Source organism: Columba livia, chromosome 8, assembly GCF_036013475.1.
Source record: "Columba livia isolate bColLiv1 breed racing homer chromosome 8, bColLiv1.pat.W.v2, whole genome shotgun sequence".
NCBI lineage: Eukaryota > Metazoa > Chordata > Aves > Columbiformes > Columbidae > Columba > Columba livia.
This window is the reverse complement of record NC_088609.1, coordinates 13372591-13395268: the sequence shown is the minus strand read 5'-3', so window position 1 is coordinate 13395268 and position 22678 is coordinate 13372591. Positions and strand designations below refer to the sequence as shown.

The 22678-nt window shown below is 41.9% G+C and overlaps 1 protein-coding gene across 3 annotated transcripts; it reads right to left on the bottom strand.

The window, feature by feature from the left end:
• Positions 1-479: 479 nt before the first annotated feature.
• On the bottom strand, positions 480-21987 carry C8B (complement C8 beta chain). Of its 3 annotated transcripts, XM_005498892.4 has the most exons (12): positions 19004-21986; positions 17335-17482; positions 16122-16263; positions 15138-15279; positions 13943-14075; positions 12921-13118; positions 10620-10860; positions 8393-8521; positions 7583-7746; positions 5226-5379; positions 3893-3961; positions 480-2523 (listed from the first exon to the last, which is right to left on the bottom strand). In XM_005498892.4, the coding sequence occupies exons 1-12, from the start codon at positions 19093-19095 to the stop codon at positions 2372-2374; spliced, it is 1764 nt and encodes a 587-aa protein (XP_005498949.2). In that variant the 5' UTR covers positions 19096-21986; the 3' UTR covers positions 480-2371. The 3 variants fall into 3 exon arrangements, with proteins under 3 accessions (XP_005498949.2, XP_064927030.1, XP_064927031.1); XM_065070958.1 differs by lacking the exon at positions 17335-17482; XM_065070959.1 differs by lacking the exon at positions 480-2523 and having other exon boundaries at positions 3906-4045; positions 19004-21987.
• Between the last annotated feature and the right edge of the window lie 691 nt (positions 21988-22678).

Genomic DNA, 22678 nt, shown 5'->3' with positions numbered 1-22678 from the left:
TACAGAGAAAATGGAAGTTAGAAACACCACTAAAAGACAGTACCAAAATTTAATGTGTACCAAAATGAAACAATAAAAGCTTCAGCATAGTATTTTTTATTACCCTCCAGGTCATAATAAATCATTAGTTGGTTGAATCAAAGAACAAAATCACAAGGACAAGATAGAGTTATGTCCTTTATGGGAGGCTTCTAAGCCTATAGGCTCAATATTCAACCACTACTGAAATCATACTTCAGCTAGGCTATCCCGCTGATCTTGAATATTGTCAAATTTCTCCTTTCTTCCTCCAAAATAAACCCCAAGTACGCAAACTAGGACACCGCCACTTCAAAAAATCTGTGCTTTTCTGATCCAGGAACAACAACCCAAATTCAGTTTGCTGTATTTGGCTTTGTTTGCCACAGCAGTTGACAGACGCACCACAGTTATGTGTCAGAGTGCTTACTCCAGGTTGATAATCAGGAAAGGTGGTCAAATTTACAAAAGCCACTTGATTTATATAAGAAAGCTCCTTAATGAGATTACATCGATGCTTCTCAAGAAGGGCAGGCAACTGCACTGCAGTACATGTCCTCACAGGCACCCATGAACCATAATCAACATCCTCTGCTGCAGATCTTCTACAGTGTCCTTGGCAAATTTCTATCACACAAAAGATATCACAGTTGCACAGTGGATAACAGAAATGTTTTGGGTTGGCAGCTCAATTACGAAGCCCATAATGAGTACAGAGCACTCTTCTTTACATATGCAATGTGCTCTTCCTTTCTTAAAGCTGTCACAGAAACCTTGTCGGTAAGTGCGGAGGCGGCAAGAAGGCTACAACTAAATGCATGTTCCATTGTTCAGATGTCAGAGAGCCTGAGCTGTTCTTACAAGAATTACATTTAGACAACGTCAGTCTGAAAGGAGAGAAACTGGTGATACCAACCCATCATCACCAGCATTGCTGAAAACCCTCAGAAGAGTGTTTGACCTTGGAGATGTTAGAAGACTCAAAATACTTTTGAACAATGCTGTATCAATGGAAACATTTTCCTGGAGTGAAGATATTGCTGGTTATTTTACATCATGGCCCACCAAATGTCTTTGCAAAAATCATTAACAACCAACGAAGCTGTAGGAGGCAAGTCCCTGGAATGATCCTGCTCAGGTCAGTCATGAAATGATGCAGACCTTGTTTGACCTGGATTGCAATGCATGGCTCCAGGAGTGGTAATGAAGGACAAAACATTAATTTTGCTTTGTGTGTTTTGTTTGTTTACGTTTTGTTTTGTTTGTTTGTTTTTATAGCAAACTCTCTCCATCTCAGATGTCCTAACCTGAGTGGACTAGCAGTGTAGCTGCTGCAATACAGACATGCACAGGATCAAACTGATGAACTGGAGCCTGTTTGGCGCAGAGACAACTATGAAGTGCAGAAGACCTCGGGGGATGTGCGAAGAAGTTTGTTCCAAAATGTTTTCTTCACTCTGTTCATGACAAAGCGTTACAGAAAAGCTGGCTGCTTATCCTGCTCCAGCAGAGGTTCAGTGTCTCCTGCAAGTGTAGACATCTCTCCCACCTTCCAACATCCCCAAGCAGCCAAAGGAGCAGCAGCTGCTTTCCCAGTAGCATCCCTCTGTAATTCCCTCCCCTTACCAAGGATGTGGAGCATTGGGGCATACCTGATACTCTCTGTATCTGTTCTACCTCAGAAATGCACGTGAGGAAGCACATCGCTGTGCTAGGAGTACAACTGCTATATAGTCTAACAATGCTTTGCTGTCACCAGACTGTTCTTCACAATTCAGTTTTCACTCCTTCAAGACAATTTCTAATATGACAGACAACCAAAGTTAAATACAATAACTTGGGAAACTGGGATAGCGAGGCACAGTGGCTTTAAATGTTGCATTAGATACTACTGTGTTCATCACGATTTAGAATTTAATATGCTGTATTTTGCTCCACATGACACAGTTGTCTTCACAGAAGCTACATAACAGGGCATACTCTGGTGCATGTAAGATCAGTCTTTTCTTATCTCAAAGAAACCTCCAAAAACAGGACAGTAAAATTTAAATCAAGCAGCTACCAAATTAGGCAGGAGATAAAGCTTGTATCAGTTAGCCCATTACAATAAAGACAGAGAAGACAAAATATTAAGAACAGTAAACACAAGTGATCCCATGGGACAATTGCAAAGCATGTCTGAAGGTGGGATTCACAACACAAACTCAGCTCCCAGCGCCTTCTGAAATGTTTCCAACTTCAATGCACTTGGAGACCCACAGGCAGAGCAAAGTCAACAAAACAGTCAGGTTGCCTCCTCCCACTCAGTCTGCAAACTGCTCATCAGTTTTGTGTGAGTTCTTAACAATTCCCTCTAGCAAGTAACTGTCTCGGCATCTGGCCCTGAGCATGAGGAACCACCATTATGCGGTGCAGCGTTGTTGCACTGTCGTCTCCTTGTTCGTTGACCTCCTGAACATGGAGACCAGCTGGCCCAGCAACCCCAGTTTCCATTAACAGCAGCATCTGGAAAAAACCCAAAGCCAGAAAGGACTGTCAGAATAAAGCAGCTCTTTCCATGGGAAAAGCTGTCAGCTTCCACGAATCATATTTAAATACAAACAGCTCTGCCCCTGTCCACAATATATATACTTGAATCATTAACAACGAGCAATTGTTTTAAAGATGTTAACTTTCTGCTCAGCATTCTGCTGTTTGTTCAAACTACACTTTATGCAGCAAGGACAAGGAAAAAAATCAATTAGCATTATATTTGTTTGTAGAGTGTTTCTGACATAGTCCAAGCCTAGGTAAGAAAAACGGCAATTAAATTCTTGTCAGTCACATTTTGAGGTGCTAGAGGAAATGTTAACATGTTCTTCTCCAATGAACAACAGCTTGAATATTCAGCTTTCTATCCATTGCTTTTCCTATTACATTGTTTCTTCTGGACCCTGAACATGTGAGTGACATAAATTCAAAATCCTGAGAATCATGGAGCCGAACACAAAGGCAATACATAAAAGAAAGAAAGGGGAGTGAGAAGGAAGTTACATGTTGACAGGTGGATGGATGTGAGTCTTTGGGAGGGTCGGATGCAATTACAGGTGTAGTAAGCAGACTGGAACAGGGTGCGACTCCACAAATTAAGGCTCCATGGACTTCCTTAGAAACACCTACAAAATTGACCCTCTGCTCAGTGAAATCTTGGTTTTAAATGTATTTCACCCTGGCTTGGCTAGAACACAGTAATGCAGAATGAGAACTGGATAAAAGACTGTAAACAAAGTGCAATGATAAATGCAGTGCATCAAATTGTGGGATGGTGCCAGAGCTCTGGGTGCCTGATAACTGGTGTTATTTAGCATCTAAATTAATGAGCTGGAAGAAGTAAACAAAACGATTAAATTCACAGATCATTCTAAACTAGAAGGAGTTAAGAACATCAGTCAGGAGACAGCAGTGATCCAAAATGACCAAGAAGCATTAGTAAATGCTTCAAAGCAACATAATAAGATTTTAAGATTAAAATGCATGATAGTATATCTGGGGGAAAACAGTTTGCAACATGCTGGCTGTATCAAAGGGAAAACTTAGGAAACAGAGCTGTTAGAAGAGACCTGAGGCTTGTCATGGATCATAAATTAGGTAGGAGTTTGTATTTTGATATAATTGCAAGGTACATTTATGCAGCTTTGAACTGCAAAAGTAAAGCCACCCCCTCATGAGTGCCAAGAAATTTAGAAGAGGGGAGGCAAAGTGTATCTGTCCCTTTGCAGGACCCAAACCCCTTGGGCTGGACAGAGTGGGGACAGCCAGCAGTGGGCATCACTCCCTACCCCTGGACATTCCGAAATACTGCTGGGACTGCCATCGGCCTTGGGGTCCCTCCTACCTTTCCTCTTGCTGATCTCACAGGCCATGCCGCTGTAGCCAAGGGGACACAAACATTCACACTTGGTTCCTGAAAGGAAGTGGAGATGGTGGGTTTAGAGCCATCAAGTCACATTTCCCTGCAGATACCCATTTCTTCTCAGTGCTTCATCTTCTGCGAGGAAAGGACAGCAAGTGAAATGATATCAGCATTTTTCTCTGATGGTGAAAGTATAAAATAGCAATGAAGCTGGGGAGCTGTGACCACCCTGCTGCCCCTCTCACCTCCCCAGGCATTTGTTCCTGCCACTGCACTAAAGCTCAACCTCAGCTACAGTAATTCAGCACTGTGGGGTACCACAGAGTGCCCCTGCACCTCTCCAAAATAGGTATCTTGGTAGAGCTGAGAGGGAGCAGACTGCAGCATTGGGAATGAGTACCTGGGACAGGAGCATCCCAGCTGGCTTTGTGGCCAAGCAAAAGTCCACCTAACTGCAAGCCAGCTGCCCGGGACTGCAGTGGGATGAGAGGAGAGCTCCCACTTAGGAAGATAAACGGTCATTTAAAACCTCTTGTTGAGAAGATTCTAAATGAAATGCTAACTTGACTCAGCTCCTAAAAAGTTATTTAAACAAGGGTCATCATGAGACCAATCCTTTAAGTGCTACAATCAACTAGCTGATACCTGAAGCGATTGTTTCTGCATTAGATACATTTAAATGATAACGATTCTCATCAGGACTTCTGCAGATGCAGATTGGAATTGGGCACTTGACAAAATGGTCCTTTTGTTAGAAGCTCTCATCACATCATATATACGTGTTTAGGCAGTGCAGTTTTCATTCAATTTGATTATTTTTCCCCTTCATTTTTAAATCACAGCCTGCTTACAAAGGAGGACAGCTTTTATTAGAAATGGGGGTGGTGACGGTGATAACTGTGCTTGGCACTTATATGGTGCTTTTCATCTTCAAAACACTTTTACAAGCACTAATTAATGCTGAGACAGTAGTCACTTCTCTGGGAGGATGGAAGTAATCTTAAAAGCAAAGGAGACTTAAAAATGTCAAGGTTTTTTTCTTTTTTTTTAAATGCATAACTGAGAATGAACAACATGAAACTGATACAGATGGTCACTCCCATTAAAAAGACGTGTGCCTTGACTTTACTGTCTTTACTTACCTGTGGCACTCTACAAACAGACCAACTTAAAACAAAAAAATTACCTGAAAAAACAAATGACAGGAGAAACTAAAGAGCAGATTGCAGATTACTTGCCAAGCTTCCTCATTCCTCACAAATTCCCAGCCCACTTCTCTTAAAAGGGCACAAAAGTGGTGCAAAAATCCTCCTACCTTGCAGAAAGGGGATGCCATTGCTATGGCAGGGAGCACAGCGGCAAGAACTGGTCTCCAGCTGAAACTCCTCAAGAGCTCGTTGCAGATTTTCTTTTATCGTGATTGCATTAGCAAAGTCAGCTGGAGTCACCAGCTGATACAGCGGCTCTGCCTAAAGGGAAGGAGAAAAGTGCATTTGTTTCCCAGTTCAAGATGGTGTGAGCATTGCTGGGCTTGGTGGGAGCGCAGCCAGACAGGGAAATGAAGGCCTTGTGGTACAGGCTCCAAGTTTTCCAATAGTATTGCCTTAAATCTCGTGAACAACAAGGCAGCGAAGTATGGAATACATATAGAGATCCTCCCCATGCTTTATAACACCAAAGCAGTTGCAAGGGCATAACGAAATACAACAGCGAAACCATGAGCTGACAAGCAGGCAAAGTTTCACAGAAGTTTCATTAAATCCTTTTCCTGATACTGACATTTTTAGATCAGACTTGCTCAAACTTAGGTTTCCTGAGTTCTCTCTTACTCCGATTTTAAAGAAATCCCCCAAAACCCCACCCACAAAAATCTCCTTCATTCATTTTCCAGCCACACAGCGCAGCCTATGGTCACAGACATTCACAACTGCGCTCGCACCTTAACCACTTCTGCACTTCAAAGCTGATTTCACTCTTTATGAAGCCAAGATAAGGGTTTCCACTGCCTTCAGAATGAGAGGATTGTGATCTTCATCCGCAGATGAGGTGGGTGGGAGAAGATAAGGGGGTTACAACACTGTGAACGTGCACTAAGGACCAAGCTGACTTTGAATAGCTCATTTGTTTTTTTTCCTGAGAACAAGCAAAAGTTAAAGTGTGGTCTCAATATTGCCAGTCACCCACTAATGCCAGTGGGATGACACTGACGTGTGTCACCAGAAGATTTATCCCACATTCCCATCCTTGCTACAGAGATGCCTGCCATACAGGCCACGGCAATACAGTATGAATGAAAGATCACCCTCCTACTATCACAGGCTCAAGCTACAAGAAATACAAGAATGTTTCAATTAAAAAATGCTCATTTCCTGCTGATGTACATCCACTCTTCATCAATTATCTCTGATCCATACTTTGCTTTTTGAATTCAGATCATACAAATGAGGAAATACACTAAGAGCGACCTGCCAAGCCCCTTCAGCAGATGATTTATGAACTGATTTGCTTCAGTTTTCCCTAACTAAGCATTCTTGGGTTGACATTTAGTCACACTCTGCTGGTACTTTTGATCTTCAAGGCCCACAGGAATATTGGTATGGAAATGAAGGATTATATATACCAAATCCAAATTTCATCCGTCTGGGGTTTTTCACTGGGCAGCCTGGTCAGTGATGCCAGGCAAGACAAAGAAAGTTGCAATTTCTTCTGAGAGAGTTTTCTGTACAGAGGGTTGCAGTGATGTTGTCTCCTGCCCAGAGACCTTCCAGTGCATTTCTGGAAGGTCCATCCCCAGCACACAAGGGGCTGTTCTAAGATTCTTGTGACATAATGACTGATTTTTGCTTTGCTTCATATCTTTTTTAATTTTTATTTTAAAGAAAAGTCAGAATTTTCAATAAGATACAAGTACCTTTTACAAATACAAATATTTTTGCCTAAAACTAATTTTCACAATTAAAGCCAATTATACAATAATAAAATCAACTTCTACCACTATCAGTCCAAACTCCTGTTTAAAAGGATGCTCTCTTGCACCTTTGTACTATTCACCCAGAGTGAACTTATTTCGACCTTAAAAACGATGAGGCAGAATTGCTACACACATCTGCTCAGTTTTTACTTTAACAGCACCTTGCATTTCTAAAACTCTTCAGGATCAAAAAACCTTGACTCTTCAAAACTGAACTCATACTTTTGATGTTTAACTCTGCTGCATAAACACCCAGGGATGTATGATGAACCTCTTGACCTTCTGAACCAGAGAGAATTGTTGCTAAATAGTCACTGGTGTTCAAGGAAGACAAGAGAAATTTCAAGAAAAAGAAGTCCTTATGAAATAGATGCTGCCAGATATATTTTGATAAGTAAAAATATCTGATAAAACAAGGTGGATAGTCTGATCTGCTTGGTAGGCAGCAAGTGATCACATGTGCACAGCAAAGTTAGAAGGGGGAAAGCTGTTTAACTCATGTACTTCCAACCACGCCACTCTTCTTAACACATCACACCTTTGATTTTCTGAATACCCAGTCTTAGAGGAACCATGTTGCAAAATACAGGTCTATTATTTGCCCTAGAAATTTCCTTTTTTTTTTTAATTTTTAAAATCCTGTTAATTTAAATACAGAGTTTTCAGCTAAGTGAGGCTGAACAAAGCAATGGGTACGGTACCTTTAGCTTTATGATTTCAGGGTTGTACTGTACAGCATCTCCCCACTCCTGCATGAGCGCAGCCGTCGGCAGGTCTTTGTAAGCCAACGTGGTGATGTGCTCACTTGCTCCGCCACGTACAAGGACGATGAAATCTTCCACGTACTGTTTTTTGGAGGTGCTGTCTGCAAAAATAAATACATTCAGAAAGTGGCCAGCTCTGCTCAGGTACGTCTTTGAGGAGTGCAGATGAAATATAAGCTCACAACAAAACACCCCTGTTTATGATACCCTGTATCTCTCCCCCTAATTTTCTCCCCTATGGTTATGAGCTTGTAGGTCTTTCCACAGCCTGAAGCTCCTCACCACCATGAATGTCGCCTGTTCTCCTCCACACATTTTCAGGTGCGCCCTCCTTCCACTGCAACACCCCAACATCCCGTATGTCCCCTAAGGCTCCCACAGCACCCTCACCTCCCTGCTTTTCCCATTTAGGCTTTTTTTGGGTGCAAAAAGTGGCATGCTGGGCTGCTCTGCTGAGAGCTGAGTGGATATGGAACACAGCACCAGCCAGGTGGGTAGTGATTGATCTGTCCCTGCCTTTACCTGGGACACTGAGCAACAATGTCCTCCTTACCCAGCAAAGAAAATCTTGCAAAAAAGCAAGCTTTGAGACATCTACAGCTCTGCTAGGCCTGGTTGGGGTTAGCCAGCAGACTCAAGAACAGTTGTGAATGGGTAGGGAAATGTTTCAGGCAGGCAAGATCAAAAAATCTTCTTTTCACTATGACAAAGGCTAGAAATTAAATGGCAGAAGCATTTCATGCTTACCTCCAATCTCTTTTAAAAGGGATTTACAGCCTGCTTCAGTTATTCCAAGACCCAGGTAGACGCCATAAATACTTCCACCAATGTTAAAACCACGTTGTGCACATTTCTGGACATCACTCAGAGAATAACCTTAAATACGCACAAAAAAAAAAAAATTGTAGTGTTTTAGTACAATTGTTTGATGATTTATGTCCATAAACACAGAACATGGGAGGTGATAAATATTATTTCTTTGGGGAAAAAAGGAGATGAGATGAAGAAGCCTTTTTTTGGGATATTCAACAGATCTATATGAAGTGAAATCTCTACGTTACACAGAACTCTGAAACCAAGTGCAAATGCAAGGCAAATGCTGGAAGAGGTTTTTCATAACCATCTCATCTGTTCTGGGTACAATGGAACTATAATGGGTGGGAGCCTGGTTTGTGACATAAACACCAAACTTTTTTGACAAAGGACTACCCACCACCCCTCCCCATCATCAGAAGGCGGGCTTTTTAAGAACAATAGATTAAGCAGCTTTTCCTCCCTTTGCCAGCTCACTTCTCCAACTCTTAGCTGCAGTAAGAGCCTTAATTGTTTCATGGAAGTTTCTCCATGAAGCCTTACTATAGCATAGAAGAATTTGCCCTAAAAATCTACAAATGCTTCATATGTTCTTCACCAAAATCCTTATCCAAACTCCTTGCTGTCCTGACACTCAAGAATATTTAAGCAGTTATCATGGTGAAACATCAGATATGATACTCAAGTATCTCTTTTCTTTGCCTGCATTTTTGTCGTAATCCCTCACATTTCCCTGAATTCTTTACTTTTTTAGTTAAACTCATGTCTTGATGAAACAAACGTTTACATGAGCTCACAATGCAAGTATCGCCTGTATGGCTGTCCCGTTCCTATGCTCTTCTCATACATCTGAAATTGGCCACTTTCTAGATCAGAAAAGAGGATGCACAGAATTTTGGGTTGATGCAGGATGGTCCCTATGCATGTTCATAATCCATATGCACCTGAAGGCAGTAACCAGTATTTTATGACATCCTTGAATAGCACAATCCAGACCTCTCTCCTGCCATGTTTCACACAGAAAGCATCAAATAATAAACCACAGCCACATCTGGCATATTGGATTATACGTGAGAACAGTGCAATTAGCAACCATGTGAAATGGCATGTGATACTAGATCTGCAAAAGATTTGATTTCCAGCACAGGCAGTACTAACAATGGCAGACCTGAAGGGAAAAATCTGAATTCTCAGACTAGACCCACCAAACACCACTGAGAACTTACAGCCCAGCTCAGTACCAGGGAGAGTGTGAAAATGTTGGTGTGATTGCAGGATCCTGATCTAGGTCAGCAGACACTGACAGGTCACATTTTGATGGAAACAATAATACACATTAGTTCAAAGAAAGGTGGCTTGTGATGGGCTCACACCAACAGCTGAGAAACTGGGCAGCGTTAATGTTCTGAATATCTGAAATCTGAATCTAAACCCTGTCCCTCCGGGCTGTATCTGAATCCAGAATAAGCAACTTCCTAGACAGCAGAGAGCAAACAGACTGCACACAGCAGAGTCCACTAAATGCTTTCACAAATAGACAGTGAAGGCAGTTACTCACTCCCATGCCAATGAATAAATAAGAGAGTGCAGCTATTGATTAATGTCACACGGCTTGCTCTATCCTACACAACAATCATCATTTCTTGCAAAAAAGGAAGCTAGAGTCAAAGAGCAAGAGCAATGTCAGGTACAAGAGTCACCCAGCAAATTATTTACTGTTTCCTATGTGCTGGAAAAGCTCTCGAGGCTAAAGGTGTTTCAGAGCTGTCATTTGAAAGGTGATGGAAAAAAGAACTTGGATGCAGGTTTTCAGAGCTAACGAAAGAGTTAAGCTATACAATTCTCATTCATCTCAACATCTTGTCAGCCTCCAAAATGTGTCATCTAAAATCCTTGCTACAGGGCCTTTTCTTGTGAACTGGCAGCACTCACAGTTTCAGAACTAGATGAAGCCCATGATGCTGAGCATACCTTGAAAACCAGGCTCTTTATTCACTGCCATAAAGCCCTTCTACTTCCATATTTCCTGCAGGCTTTGTTGGAGATGTTGCCGACTCCTTCTTCCACCATTTCCCTTTCCTGACCTCAGACCTGAACCATCACTGGGTACCCACCAAAAAGTTGGCCCCAAAGCTTTTTCATGACCATCAGATGCACATACCTGCCTTTTGGAGCTCCTCGCTGTTCATGACTAAAGTATATTCGTAGATGCCACCAACGGTGGCCTCTGTGATGTAGTGGGTCCCGTAGTCTCTGTAGAGCTCTCGGTACTCCCCGTAGCTGTACTCAGACGGGAGCTGACGGAGTCTCTGCAGGAACTCATAATGCAGCATCAGGGCTCGGGGTTTCAGCTTATAAACGGCAACAGCCAGCTCAGAACGGGCATGGATGAATTTGCTGGACTATGTGAAATGCAGAAACAAGAGAGAATCCAGAATTGAGGGATGTCATTCTTACGACCATGTGTGGTTATTTGCCATTAAACAATTAATGCTGGTCAGGATTCATCAGGTTAACAGTTTGCAACTGGTAATCTTTTAATTCAGCAAAACCAAACCTTTTAGTAGTAAAGTTTCTGAAAATCAGGAGTCTGACCAGTATTACAGAAAGAATGAGAGACGGTGATTGCAGGTTAGATGATGGCTAAGGCCATGACAGCCAAGTTCCAGGCTCTGTTCTGCAGCATCCCATGAGACTGCTCTACCACTAATAGTATCAGCCACCCTTTGTCTTTCACAATCTCTCTCCTGAAAAATTTTGACATCTGAAATCATGATGTTTTATAGGTGAAATGGTAACTCCCTCTCTGATCCAAATTTATATTCCACAGAAGATACCATTACCAAAACTCAAACGAAACAGGAAAACACAAACACACACATGTATTTATGTATACCTGTATAGGTATGTGTACACAGGTATATATTACATCTCCCCCCTCTGGCATAAAAATCAGGAACAGAAGAGGTCTTTTGCCAGGTCCAAAGGATTTAGTGTCCAGTTGTTTGTGCCAGAAGGACAAGCACGTCAGGGGAGGTTCAATATAGAAATAAAGACTTAGCATTGTTTTTTTTTTTTTATGGATATCTATTGCAAATGCTTCTTACATACCTCTGATCTTGTAATGGGAAATGCCTCTTTTCAGGAAGAAAATGCAAGTTTAATAGCAACAAGGAATACTCTGCATTTCCTCAGTGCACTTTTTACTGAGGGGGTAAACATAGATCAGTGATACCATTAAACCACTGACAAGAGCTAGGTTCGTTTACAGTAATAATAGATGAAAAAAATAATTCAAATGATGGTGCACACTACCTCAGACTGAATCTCATAAAGCAGTCATAGGAGCTATAGATTAAAGCATCTCCAGCCAGCTCAAAGCGTGCATCCGATCACAGCTGCAACCAAATCTCCGCAGACACAACTGGCAGTGAACTGTGCCAGCCAAACTTTGTGTCATGTGTGTCCTGATCTGGTGAATGACATACTCAGCAGACAGATCACATCAGCCAAAGTAAAATGGCGTGTGTTAGTCTATAATTAAGCCCATGAAAGGCAGATTTTTGTTCTACATTACTGTTGAGGCAGCCCTACAGTTGAAGAGCTTGGCTTTGCTGTTTGCATTATCACTTACCAAAGGGACTGCTCATGCCCTGCTGAACCCACATAAGAGGGATGGTCCTTCATGTGCAAGATGATACTCCACAGTATACTGCACAGACAACAGCCATCCACACGTGGACAGGCTTCTGGACTGTGTGTTCAAGTGCAGAAATTCCTCAAACTGCAGAAAATCTGATTTGCCCTTCTTTCACCCCAGATTTCTCTATCAGTCACTGTAAGTCACCCAGAGGGCAGAAAGAACTCTGGGCTCCTGGGTTCATCAGCTAAACCCCAATTCTACCTGCATGGATTCCCTTGGAGGAGTCATTGTGCTGGCTGGACCCACTCACCTCCCATCTGCCAGACTGCTTCGGCATCAGTGGAAAGAGCTAAGATCTGGCAGGGCAAGGTACACAGCACCCCATTGCTGGGGAGCAGCGTGTAGACCCTGTTAGGAGTGTCACTTTAACAGCTCCTACTAGTGAATTCACTTTATGGAGGGGAGGCCATTTGAACCTGCTTCTTAGTTTCGTTTTTTCAAAATGACTTCACTACAAACACCCACATGTGGATGCCCAGCAAGACAGAGGAAGGACCACATTCAGTTGTGGCTGATTTTGGAGGTTAGGCAGTCTGGTTCCTGGCTGATAGGTGAATGGAAAAGCTCCTGGGTGCTATAAAAACACGCAAAGGTGTTGTCACATTAGTAAACCCTTGGCCAACACAAACTGCAAAATCCATCCAGGAGGAAAGATTTCATTTATCCTAGTGCTGGCTCCAGACCTGATGATGGAGATCAAACGAACATACACACATACAGATGATGCGTTAGCAGAGAATTAAGTGGAGCAGTGCTTACAGTTGAAGAAAATCTTTTCATCCTTTGAATGAACTTCTTGAACCTGTTGTCGTTTGAATTGTAACCAAGTTCAAACACTCTTGGTATTTTTATACCAAAGCTGAAGCTAGACTGTGAAGCTTTCGCCTTCAGGACACTGCTTTCATAATTTGAGTAGGAGTCATATTCAGTCATTGTAAATTCATATTTGCCTTTGGTCTAAACAGAAAGCAAAAAACAACATGTTTAATTTCCTGCATAGTGATTGTATACCTGAAGCATGGGGAAGGAGTACAGATACAAATATCCTTGTAAATTAATGCTTGCACTTTGAAGGTGAAAAGCCTTGTATAATTGCAAAGCACTATTATTATTAACACCGGTACTTCAAGAATACTTGATTTACAGCAGCAGGAAAGCTACTATCTCCTCCATACTGCAAGGACCTCAGGCTTCTACTTAATACGTCAATCATATGCAAAGAAGGTGAAATTTCAAACATAGACATGAATTAAAGTAAAAATACTAAGAGAAAAGGGTTCCCTAATGGGCAACACTCAAAAATATCACACTATGTCATCAACAGCATTAAGGTCAAATATATAATGTTTGAAATATAGCTTTGTTGAACCAAAAAAATAAGCTAGGTGCCTTTGCCTTCACACAAAGAACATGGTCTGCTGTTATTAATACATCGTAGGCTGTTACATCTCAAGGTTCTCCACAATTCCATCTAAAATCAACCTTTCTGTGCCCACTGGCTGTAGGACCCTCTTGTACACATGGTGCTGGGAAGGTTGGGCTCAGTTTTAGCAATGACAAGGTCCAGGGGAACACTGTCATCTATTCCTCTGCACAAGGATATTACACAGCGTGCATGGGCTATGATGATGTTCTAGAAGTAGGGCTAAACTCAGCCTCATCCCACTTGTAATGGGATGTAATTCTTTATAAAATGATTTAGTAATGAAGCTTTATTAGTATTACACACTATATTTATTGGAATGTATGTATACTTACTTGCAGAAGAATTTGACACATACCTCTGGTATGTAGCTTTCTACATTGTATGGCTTTCTGAATCTCGTGTCCACGATATAATGCGGAGAACAGCCCCCTGCATAATACCTGTGATCAAGAACTAATCCTTCCAAGTCATTTGTGAAGATATTTAACCTGTACATGAAGCATAACAGCAAAGTAATATCATCTCTTTAGAGGTAAATGTCAAGTGACTTGGCTGAGAACGGCAAAATCTCTTCATTTGGGGTGATTAAATTTGACTTAATAGCTTTTCCTATTGCTGCTGGTGGGATGTGTTGCAATACAACCCTTTTTGTTGCTCACTGTCAGGACAGCCTCACATCCCCCTCTTGGCACACAGCTGAGGACATGGCACTCAACTCTACAAACTCACACTCAAACAGTAACAAGAGTCATTAGAGGAAACCTCATTAAAAAAAAGAAAAAAAAGATAAATTGCTATTAGTCCATGTCTTGTCCTTATTAGCGTTCCAGGCCTCTGTTAGATCTGCCTCTCCTTATTCTGGGGAGAGAGACTTGTATGATAATGGCTCTGAAGCTCTAAAATATTAACTCTAATTTTAGAACAATCTGAAGAGAAGGGAAGTCCACTAAAAGCAAATTACTGAGCAATTGTAGCTTCAAAGAGCTGAGAAGCGTGTTCCTGTAATTGTCCAACATTATTTTTAATTTTGATTAAACTCAGAAATACAAAGCATTAGCAATGACATGCAGCAGCCATATCTCCAGAGAATAATGAGGAAATTATAATTTTTTCCTTGCAATTTGATTTTTTCTTCTCTCTTTTTTTTTTTTTCCCCTCCAGAATGAGCAAAGACTCTTTTTCACACAGTCTGATCTTACAAAAAGTCACCAGAGTCTTAGCCAGCAAAAGCTGGATAAACTTAGATGTGGATTAGAATCCCCCAAAATTTGGGGCTTGGTAACATGCAGGTTAATCCTACCCACTCACGCAAAGGACAATTCTCCCATCTCTCATTGTCATGGAAGAAATCCAAGAAATTCTGACCCCCCGCAAAACCAATACACTCTGCAAAAATACAAATCCACAGTCACGTTCAGATTTTAGACAATCCAAGATGACGATTGAAGTCACTCTACTGAAGTCACACAGTTCAATTTTTTTATCTGATGCCGCAAAAGATCATTCTTACCCTTAAGTAAGAAAACATTTCATGAAAGTCACTGACTTACCCTTTTGCCAGGTTCTCTATTCCCCAGTATTGCTCCATTGTCTGGTCACATTTTTTAAACACTTTTTTGCAGTTTTTTTCATCTGACTGGTCCCCACAGTCATCATCCCCATTACATAGCAGCCTCCGTGTAATGCATCTCCCTAGGATGCAAGGTGTAAATTACTCAAACAACAATCTATTATCCTGTTTACCATTATTTTGCAAATTTACAGTCCCTGACTCAGAGTCTGGAAACAAAATAAAAAACTCCTGTAACGTATGGTTCAAAACTAGCTGGAAAATATTTCCTCTCTATCTGCATGGAAAACCTCAGATTTTTCAACCACCAAACTCCATCCTCACAACTTTCAAAATCTTAAAATTCCTTGTTCAACCTAGAATTAAAAAAATCCCTAATTAAAAGAATAAAAAGGGATAGAGCAGAGGAAACAGGGCAAGGGAAAGCAATTGTGATCTCTGTCCTCCAGCTCCCCCCTGCCCTGGTAGGCTCTTCCCTGCATACTTCCCTCTCCACTGCCAGGGTACAGACTCAAAGCAGAGGTTGATCAAATTTTGCATACGGCTAACTGCTGCCTTGCTTCCCCACACTGATTATAGTGTTCTTGACTAATTAGTTGTTGATATGGATGGAGGCAAATGCCATGAGAACCACCATCATAACCTGCGGTGCTCCTGGGCATGTGTCAAGGACACCCAGCAGAGGTTCTCCTGTTGCTGCCAGATCCACTTGTGCTACAGATTTTACTGATAAAACTGGGTTTTAATTTCCTACTTGGAGATTTTAAAGACATGCTTTAGATTGACAGATGTTGGCTAATACTCAAAATCACTGATGCAAACACAACACGAACATGGATGGACGCCAGTCAACCCCTGACATCTCTTTAGCCCGTCAAACTTTTTTTTAGAAGCAGAAGGTTCAGCATGAAGGTGTCGGAGATGTCACCTAAACACCACCACTTCTCACTCCATAAGTCCTTACCTGTAACTGCGCACACAAACCCATCACATCTAACTTTATTTCTGCAAGGATTATTCGTAACACAGTCTTCAGTTTCTTTGTCAGGGTAATCACACGGATCTCCATTGAACTGAGAAGGTTGTTCCAGGCGGGCAAATCTGTACTGTGATGAAATAAAAAATATTGACTCAAGTGCACCAAAATTGTGAATTTCACGCTTGCCTAGTTAAAAAACAAACTTTGTCTTGGGGAGATCTGATCTAAGAACACTGTCATATAAAAAACATGTCAGCAAAGAAGTGTGATGCTGGTAACGTGGCCCATTTCAAAGGTTCCTGATCTGTGGCAGTTTTAATTTTACTAAGGAAGGACTGAGGCTTGGAAGGGATGAATGGAAGTTTGCTTTTCTTTGACAGTTTGTTTAAATGAGCCTGACAAGGTAGTGCAGGCATTTGCAAGAGTAAGGAAGGATTCAGTTACATCTCCTCTCATTCAATTAGTGCTGGTAACGACATCCCTTGTTATTTTCTGTCAGTGTATTTACTTGGCCCTCTGTATCATTAGGGATTTTTTTCCGCCCACAACACTGCTGTGAAGCAGTCAATTACTCTGTCCAATATGTTAGCCCTCCTTTTCTTCCCAGCTTTTAAGATTAACTCTTTGATACAAAGCTTCACTCTTCCCAACTCCAATCGCTGGTTATTCCCATTTAAGCCTGGGAACAGCTTCTCCAACTCATTAGCAGAGGTCCCGCTAGCAATGGGGATTTTGCTCTTCACACTACTAAGATCATTACTTTCATTTGATGGGGCTTCTCGGGTAGAAAATGCTCACCGGCAGACAAGAAAAAGCATCTTAATCCTGAGAGGCACTGAGTGTCTCCAGGTCCCATGGGGGATCATTAGTGGAGATGGTGCCTCGCGCAGATGCTGGAAGAAGTGGACTGTGTTGGAAAGTTCCTGCAAAGCCCAGGCTTCCTGCCTGTGTTTTCACTAAGTCTGGGCTTACACCTTCTCAGGGCAGCAAGGCAGCCTGGAAACCACTGACATTACTGGGAGTGAAGAGTTGAAGCGCTAAAGCCACCTGAAAGCAAAAGCCAACAGCACCACCTGTACAGGGCCTTCCTCAGCAACTCCCCACTGTTTGCCCAACCCCATGCACAAAAAATACAAGGCTTGGAGGAGGGCCCGCCTCCCGATTTCTCAGACTTCATGCGTAGACCACAAACATTCACCCTTTTCTTTTGACAGGAATCGCAGTGGCTCCACGAGGACCAGGCGGAGAGCAGGCAGTCGCGGGGCTGTGGCGAGGTGCTCACGGACCGGACACGTCTGCCATTGGCCACGCTCTTGCTGCTGAGGTTGAGGGTCTCCTTTTCACCACTGCATTCAACAACACAAGTGCTTCATCATGTGAAATGACCAAGCGGCAAGGACAGAGCAACTTGGTTTGTAACCATAAAAAACTACACACCAACAAGACCTAATGCTTTTTAGACCTCACCAAATCATTCAACCTCTAGATTTCCATACTCATCTCATACTGGCATTAGTTCTGTAGGAAACTTGGTCCACTGTTCAGTGTTCAAGAGTAGGCCCAGTCCTCTACACGACCACCATGAAGTAAGTCTGGAGAACATAGGTTTATCCAGCCAACATGGGAAACTTAACCCTTGTCCCACCAACCCGGCATCATCTCAAACTATGCAAGCCTCACTAAATAACCCATCAAAGTGGGCAGCAGTAAAATCCGCACCCTTAGTGCTGCCCTTGTCTCACTGCTCCCTGCTGCTTGCTGGACAGGCAGCATTTGCTGCCATACATGCCAAACAGCTCCAAGGTCAGACGCCTCCATGACAAACACCAGCCACAATGCTAAGGGCTGGCAAACATTCAGCATTTTTGAAAAGCAAGCTTAGGTGCCTCCTTTTGCCAAGCAGGCTATTTTTTCTCAAGCTGGCTAAAACCAATAGTCTTGGACTCAATTCTTGGTTCACAACAGAGGGTCATTAACCTTTTAATCCGTTTCATCCCAGTAACGAACTTGAACCCCCAGTGTGAGCCTTCACTTTTCACCCCAGCCCTTCCCTCGCTCCCTCACGTGACAACTGTCTCCAAGGCTTCCACGATGCCACAGCTAAAATGCTGCCTATTCTTTTGAAAGATTCAGTATTTCTGCTTAAATCCTCATCCCAGACAAATGCTTCCCTGTAGCACCTAATCTAAGCAGGAAGCTTTAGTAAAACATTGACAATTAGTTTCTTTTCATACCCAGTTTGACAAGTAAACTACCACAGTGGTGTTCCCAATTCCTCCACCAAGACAAGCAATAGTATGATTTAGTGCCTGGTAAGGGGCTCCCATTACTGCATATTAAAAATCACACGAAACAAAGGAATTACAAAAACTCATCAGCTCGCTGAGACATGAAATCAGAGCTCAAAGTTCAGAGAACAGTGGAAAAATGTAGTTAGACTGGAAAGATTAGTCACTGATTGACCGTAGTCCTCTGAAAGAGCAAAATCTATTAAACTAGTAGAGAAAGAAAAACTATCTGTCAGATTCTTGCCATTTACGTACTCAAAGAAAACAAAACCCTGTTCTTCCAGCGCACTGTTGGGCCACTAGCACGGGAGGAGGCTGCCCGTCACAAGCAGAATTCCACATTACAATGCAACCATGGCAATTAGTCCTATCAGATTTATCAAACAGGATTACTTTTCTAAAGGCAGACACTTTGCACCACGTTAACTTCAAACCAACGTCTTTCGCTATTCATTAGAAATACAGAAATCACTCAAGACACCAATTATGTGGTATAGAATGTGAAACCAGAGAATCCATATGGAATTTTCCTCTTTATCATATCACCCCATGGACATGACTAGAGAAACATTCACTTACCCAACGCAATGAAGGGTGAGGATGTCGAACACAGCATAAAGCAGCAACGCTCTGATGGGGTATGGAGCAAACATGGCGCGTGATGTGCTCATCACTCTGAGGTACCATCAGTGATTCGAAACCATCACCGTTCCCATTCCGTCTGCCGGTTGGGACGGTTGAGAATGGTTCAAGTAGAAAAAGATAAATTACCGGGCCGTTTTTCCACACTGTAAACAGCAGATGACCCACCACCTGGCAGATTCACAAGGCAAATGTTGCAATTGTTAGTACACAGCTTTCTGGAGGCAAGTGGGAAGGAAGCAAAGATCTGTCCAGAAGTGATTTACGCTTGCATTTGTAACCCTCCTTTCAAGAGATGGAGAAATAAATGAATATTTTAACAAACGAAAGTCTTGGCAACAGGGAAGCAATAAGTAAACTAAAGTCAGCTTTCTAGGAACAGACTGCAAAATCATTTATTTATTTCTGCTTTTCATGTCAGCCTTCCAGAGGGAGCTCAGGCACAAGGTTCAAGCAGCCGTTCCGATGGCTCAGGGAAACCCTTCATCCCCAAGTGCCCTTTGCTGCCTCTCACCAGGGGGAAAAGCCCCAGCCCCAAAGTCTTGAGCCCATGAAAAAGACCTGTGAGAGTATCAAAATAAACATCTAGGTATTGTCTAGCTATTAAGTCATTCTCTCTTTTAAATGGTCCTAACAGGGGCACAGGAATTACCAAGGGCTGATTCCCATCAGTTCAGCTGAGCTTCCAAAGGCAGACCGGGATCTTCAAAACCTTGCAGAACTACTCTTCAGTTACCTGTTGACGTAGCCTAATGGCTTTTTGCTTCCTAAGACACAACAGTCTTTTCCTTCATTTTCCTATTTAGTCTTAACCTACAAGGAGCATGTTAGAGGAATAAAAGTTCCCTGAATTTGTGTTCCCCTGTACAAAATGATGAATATCATTGTGTTTTCCCACCCTTTTTCTTGCTGGACAAACAGAGGTTCTTTGAACAGATGCAGTCTCACTCTGTGTGCAACCACAGCTTTTTGCAGCACAGTGTCTCACCCTAGGATAAGTCTCTGAGTGCTTTGATGATACAAAGAATAAATACATTTTAATTCCCTCATTACAGAACTGATGGATGCTATATATAAAATTAATCATATTCACTAATACAAAACAAACCTGACAAGTTCAGTGTCATTACCTGGCCAAGTGCTATACCACTTAATGTGTCATAGTTACCTTACAAATGACATTACTCTGACTGTGGAGCCATGTCTCTGCAAAATCAGCTACTGGCTGCTGCATCCTTCTAGTTTGCAGCTTGATGATAACAATTTAACACGGAGAAGCACATTAACCGATTCCTTGTAGGTACCTGCTCCGAATAAAAAGACTGTATTTCAGAAAACCAGTTTTTTAATCTGATGTTACTGAACAGTCAGTGATTAACTGCCCTCTAAAAATGGAGGACAAACTGTTTGGAAAGACGGCTTAGTCTGTGCAAAGCTTTTTGTTTGCCTTTTTTGGCTTTATTTTTTTTGTTTCAAATGACTTTGCCCTGGACTAAATCCAAGCTTATGTGACACAGCTTGCTCAAACTTTGACACAATTGATTTAGCTGTTAATCATTTATGCACCAAAAACAAAACAAAACAAAACAAAAAACCCCACCATTTACAGGAAAGACCCCTCCGTACATGGGACCTTGGCTGGCTGGGAAATGCAGAGCACATCCAGTATTTCAACATCAGCAAAAGAGAAGCTCAGATTATAAGCACAGAGCACCCTCTAGATTTAACTGCAAACCATGACAGTGATCCTGGTGTGTGAAGATCCCACAGCAACCTGCTCCTGTTGCTTCTTGTTCCTGGTTTGCTGTCTCCCACCATGCACATCTTACTGGTGACCATGCTTGCTCCTCAATTAGCAGAGAAAGGTTAGGTTTAAACAACAGCAAGGATACTAAAGACAGAATTTCCTACACGTTAACATAATTTTTCAGAGAGAACTGAAAAGCAAAATCAGGTTTGCCACATAATTGATAATCTGGTTTAATTAGAGGTAGCTCTAACACATAAATTCCACAACAACCACAGCTCATTCTTCATTTCCTTGCAGTTTGGGGCTTAGCAGGTTCATGAATCAGAGGGAATGTCGCCTTGTAACACCTTCTGTGCCCTCTTTCCCCACTCTCCATCCTCTCCACCGCTGTCTGTAATAGCCACAGCCATCTGCTGAGCTGTTTTCGGTCCCAAAGCACTTAGCGCTAACCATGCTGTAAGTCACTGACCATGGGTTTCATCACACCTGGAAATGAAGCCTCACTAAGTGTCCATCATGAACACCGAGCTTCCAAGAGCAACGCGTCCCTTGCAGAGTTCATAACAGGAAGGTACGTTTGTGGCCCCTTGCTCCCTGTAAATAAAACCTGTACAGTTTCACCAAAGTAATGTTTTTTTGTTTTTTTTTTAAATGGCAGTTTCACATCCAAAGAAAAACTGTGAAATACATCAGAGATTAAAGGCCCTCCCTGGGAATGTTAGACTGGAGCCAGCAAGCAGCTGTTTATGATATCGTTCGTGCAATTTTCAAAAAGGGTTTATTTTTCTTCTTCTCTGAGACAATATTTTCAGTCCCTGCTTCATAACTCGTAACAGGTTTCTTTCAGCAGAAGAACACAACTGGCTCACTCAAAGCTAACAAGACATTCAGCCACCAATTTTAACACTGAAAGACATAAAAGTGGCAAATATACTGTAAAACATACAAGTAAGAAACCTTCGACGTCCACTACAACTGACTCAACAGTTATTTTCTGGTGGTGAGGCTAGTCTCTGAAAGGCTCCGGAAAATAAAAATTCACCTTGTTGAGCTTAATTCTCCTTTTCTGGTTTTTGATTCACTAAAAATAATGCCTTATAGTCCCTTAGTCCAAACTGGGCACACATTCACCTACTCTGAAAGCTCCTATTCTGAGGTCGTGTGAAGAAAATAAGCAGTAAAGAGCTGACAAAGAAAAAACCCACCGCGCCCCATCCCTTGTCTCCATCTCCTCTCCATTAGACCTCAACATAGCACACACACATTTTCAAACTAGAAACAGCATTTTTTTAAAGGAAAAAAAAAACAAAGAAACTTGCAATCTCAGTGTGTCAAGTAGTAAAAAATTTACAAAAAAATGCAGCATCTTACGACATTATAACTTTGACTTATTTCTGGCTTCTGATGCTGAGAGAGCTCTTGTCAGACCCTTAATAACTATCCGTTAAAGACAAAAGATGCCACAAAAGGCCTTCATGCTGCTAGTACCTGGCAATAATTCTTCATAACCCTTTATTTTCACAAATGTCTGGGGCTGAATGGACATTGATTTGCTGCCCATTAACATAGTTTTCTTTTAATCTGTCGTGATTTCCTTTCTTTGCTGGTGAGGACTATTGATAGAAGTGGTGCTGTGGGAGCTATGAAATGGGGTTGGAAAGCCAGCAAATAATATCTGCTCTTAAAAAGACCTTTTTTAAAAAAATAAATTCTGTATCTGAAAGCTCCTTCATCAATAGGTAACATTTGAGGTTATTCTTCCTATTGATATTTTTCAGGTGCTGATAAAACATTTTAGGGGTGATAGATGAACCACAGGGCAAACACGTCCATTGAGATAAGACTATTTAAAGCTCTAAAAA